The sequence below is a fragment of the Primulina tabacum genome, chromosome 12 (genome assembly GCF_025594145.1).
Source record: "Primulina tabacum isolate GXHZ01 chromosome 12, ASM2559414v2, whole genome shotgun sequence".
Taxonomy (NCBI): domain Eukaryota; kingdom Viridiplantae; phylum Streptophyta; class Magnoliopsida; order Lamiales; family Gesneriaceae; genus Primulina; species Primulina tabacum.
In genome coordinates this window covers 2,032,035-2,036,317 of record NC_134561.1, presented here as the reverse complement: position 1 = coordinate 2,036,317, position 4,283 = coordinate 2,032,035, and the positions used below count along the sequence as shown (strand labels likewise).

The 4,283-nt window shown below is 36.9% G+C and overlaps 1 protein-coding gene across 1 annotated transcript; it reads right to left on the bottom strand.

Moving 5' to 3' along the window:
• Nucleotides 1-675: 675 nt before the first annotated feature.
• Nucleotides 676-3,799, bottom strand: LOC142520545 (pentatricopeptide repeat-containing protein At1g71490-like). Its single transcript, XM_075623567.1, has 2 exons — nucleotides 3,655-3,799; nucleotides 676-3,148 (listed from the first exon to the last, which is right to left on the bottom strand). The coding sequence occupies exon 2, from the start codon at nucleotides 3,042-3,044 to the stop codon at nucleotides 822-824; it is 2,223 nt and encodes a 740-aa protein (XP_075479682.1). The 5' UTR covers nucleotides 3,045-3,148; nucleotides 3,655-3,799; the 3' UTR covers nucleotides 676-821.
• Nucleotides 3,800-4,283: the final 484 nt, after the last annotated feature.

The following is a 4,283-nucleotide window of genomic DNA, read 5'->3' as shown; positions in this document are numbered from 1 at the left end:
AATTGAATAGACTCACAACAACCGTGATTTTTTAAATTCTTTTTAGCATTTTCAATTTCAATTTCAATTAATATGTAAGCTATGATATTTTTATACAAAATTATATCCACACAAATATTCTTTTCACATGCATATTATCAATTTAAAAACAAAGTTACAAATTAATCAATTGATGTATTTTAAAAAATTTACAAGAATGCATATAAACCCATATATATACACATGTAGAGAGTAAATGATTCAACTTTTAAATAAGTAAATTCATTTATTAATATAAATATTGAAAAATTATTTCAAACTGAATATGTTATATATGTTAATTAATTATTGGTTCAAAAAAAGTAATAAAAAATAATATATTATAATTAAGTACAATTTTTTTAAATTTTATAAAAAAATTCACAAAAGTCTATAAAAATCTTGCAAAAAAATCTACATGAATCCACATAAATCAGTTTATAAATATGTGAAATTCTATAAAAGTCAATAAAAATCTATCAAATCCATAAAAATCTATCATTTGAAAGTCATTAAAAGTCATCAAAACTCTGAATTGAATACATCTCACTTAATCAGTGGTCTTCTGCTTGAATTTAACATTTGTTTTTCAAAATATTGGTTATTGAAATTTTTTCTGTGGATTCGATCGTAAAATAAAAAGACCGAATTGACCGAATGTTCACTCTTATTTGTCATTGTATTCAATTTTACCTGATAAAGAATAAAAAAAATACAATAATCTTAAAATTATTCTGATTCAAGCCAAAGCTCTATAGTTTAAATCCCAACGGGTAACAGAAATGAAGTTAGATAATTAATCTTCACCCCAGCGATTCAAGAAAAAATTCCTCCTCTTGCGTAGGATCTTCTTCGGCTATATAACCGAGGTCCTTCATTTGTTTAGTCATCCCCTCCAGCAGAAGATATAACCCAGCCGATTCGCTGCCGGATGTGTCTTCAACCAAGAAGGGAGAGAATCCATCACCGACATCAACCCAAGCACATCCAGGATCCTTTCGTACACCCGAGTCTCTCATAAACGTCCTTACTTTCGCCAGTTTGCCCCAGCATCCAGCAGCAGCATACATGTTACTAATCAACACATAGTAACCTGGATTCTGAGGCTTCGTTTCCAGAAGTTTTTCTGCAGCCCATTCGCCAATATCTGTATTCCTGTGGATCCTACAAGCTCCAACAAGTGTAGCCCACATTTCTGCGGTAGGCTTGCATGGCATTCGAAAGATAATGTCCTTCGCTTTCGTCAATAAACCAGCCCTCCCAAAGAGATCAATCATGCAAGCATAATGTTCCAAATTTGGAGTTATACCATAGATAGTCTGCATTGTTCTAAAGAGCATCTGGCCATCAGCTACCAGACCTGAATGACTACATGCTGACAAAACAGCAATCATGGCTACATGATCTGGTTCTAGCTGGTTCTTGATCATTTCTTCAAATAATTTGACTGCCATTTTCCCTTTTCCTTGTATGCCGTATCCAGCTATTAATGAAGTATAAGTCACTGCATCTCTTTTCTCCAATAAATTAAAAAGCGTGCTGGCTACTGAAACTTTACCTGATCTAGCGTACATATCAATAAGAGAATTCCATATTAGCAGGTAACCTTGAAAATGTTCCCTTCTCATTATAAAGCAGTGAAACTCTTTCCCATGCTGAAGGTTTGCCGCACGAGCACAAAGAGGAAGCAAGCTTGCAACTGTCACATAATTTGGTTCGATACCAGCTAGCAACATTTCCTTGAATAGAAAAGAGGCTTCTTCAGACATATCCCAGTGCGCATAACCAGATATCATAGAGTTCCAGGTGATTATACTTGCATCCACCACTGATCTAAACACAATATATGAATGCTTAAGGTCTCTGCAACGAGAATATAAGGTGATTAATGCATTTTTCACATTAACATAGTCAACAAAAAGACTACGAACTGCCAACCCATGAATTTCTTTTCCCAGTTTCGATGAACTAATATGGGAGCATGCACCTAAGCCAATAATTACGGCCACGGGATCCAGACGGTTGCCATACATTCTCATCTGTCTAAGCAATCCAAGAGCCCCATTAAAGTTACCTGACTTCAAGCAACCTCCAGCAATGGTATTCCAAGTTATTATGTTTAATTCCACACCAGCTCTCCGCATGCTTTCAAAAAGCTCAAAAGCCTCGTCCCACCTGTCCTTTGAGGCATATGCCGATATTATCGAGTTCCATGAAACCTCGTCTTTAACCAACATTTTCTCAAAAATATTTCGGGCTGTGTCGACATCCCCACACTTCCCGTACATAGCAACCAACGAATTCTGCACAAACAAGTTACGTTCTGGAAAGCTACCCTCCAAAGAGTTATGGACCTCTTTTCCAAAAGCAAGATTTGATTGCTCACCGCATGCCTTGAGAACGGATGGGTAGGTAAAATTATCGGGCCTGATTCTCTTATGAGCCATTTGCTTATAGGCAAGGATAGCCTCCCCAAAAAGCCCCTTCCTAACATATGATGAAATGAGAACATTCCAGGGCAGAGGGTTCAAAATATTTGAAGATGCAGTTATAAAATGAGCATCGTCAAGAAAATCAAAAGCTGTATAGAAAGAAACTAGTTTGGGAACCAATAAAGGGTTATCATGAAGACCCCAAGCTATAACTCGGGTATGAAGTTGTTTGCCTTCTGAAAGCAGTTTGAGCTGGGCACAAGACAACAACAGAGTTGATATTGAGTCAACAACAAAAACACAAGAACCAGATTCAATAGCATGATTTTGAATAAGAGAAAAACTCCTGAAGGCTTTAGACGTAAGACCTTGACCAGCCAAATTTTTCAAGGTCAAAAGAAGACAATCCACCATATGTTTATCGGTTTTTTCATGAAGTCCTACAACAATTTTACAGGCATAAACTGAACGAGTCTTGCTTTCTTCGTGAACTTGCAAGTGTTTTTCGATGTTACACCTCCATTTCTCAGGAGTGCATTTTTTAACTTCACACAAGGGGATGCCTCTTGGCAACCTATGAAATGGACAACACATATAACGTTGAAGATGGAGTTACGGCATGTAGTGGCACGGTAAATGCACACCGTCTGCATGACTGCACAACCCACATTTGCCCCAAAAACAAAAAGACTGAACCGCTGCAAAATCAAGCGATTGAATAATTAATGAAAGACCTAAAATTACATAAAGATACCCCTCAAAATCATTTTACACGATGAATCCTGTTTCCCAAAAAACCTTACCAAAAAAAAAAAAAGAAATTTGAAGCCTTATCTGACAATAGCTACTACTTCGCTACCCAGATCATAAGTCACAATAGAAAAATACATGAAAATAAAATTCAAACATGCAAGATTTGTGGCTGAACCTTCAGCCTTGAGTTAAACATATGGGCAACTGATACATCAAAACAAACTACAATCTTTACATGAGCAGCCATATAGTCATCCTTTAACTCATCCTCGTTAAATTTAAAGGACTTTCACAATTCTACAGTAGAAGAAAGCTTCAGGCGGATTTTAAGAACAATGAAATCGCGTCACAGAATAATCAAACCCCATTTCCAACTTCAACATACATATAATAATCAAACCCCAGATTTGACGAATTAAACCAAAATGGGAATAGGAAAAAATAATCTGACCTAATGAGATCAGAATAAATATCGTCGAACGATCGAAGTGCCGTCGGAGATTCCTCGGCAAGGTTTGGATATTGAAAAATTGGAGAATTTGTAGTCCTTCGGATTTGGGTTTTAAGATTCAGGGTTTAAGGTAGATATTATGTTTTTGATTGAAAAATTTGTTGATACTAGTTTTTGGATCAAATGTTTTTGGGCTTGAAAAACTTGATGGGTCGGGTTTGGATAGGTCCAGGCGTATCCATTTGCATAAATCAAGGGATCTTTTATTATAATTTACCGACGACCGGACATATACGTTGCTAGGACTCCTTCCCCAACTCTTGACTCGAGTCCTAGCATGGCTAGGACTACCTTCCCTTACTCATACACGCTTTAGCTAGCCTTGGTCCCAAGCCGAACCAGCTTGTGTTCTATCGTGTTGTGCGGCGTTTTGGGTGATGATCTAGGACCCTAAACTCGTGTAAAACTGTAAGGCTTGAGATTTATTAGTCTTCATTGACGTGATATTCGAAGATATGAGTATGCATGACATGTAATGAGAGGCATTAAGTGAGATGAGATTATGAAATGTGGCAAGAAATGAAGACCGCACCCGCGCTAAGGAAGCTACCGCACCCGCGGTTGATTGA

Coding starts and splice junctions, on each gene's coding strand:
- LOC142520545 (XM_075623567.1), bottom strand. CDS start 3,044: ATGTGTTGTCCATTTCATAGGTTGCCAAGAGGCATCCCCTTGTGTGAA.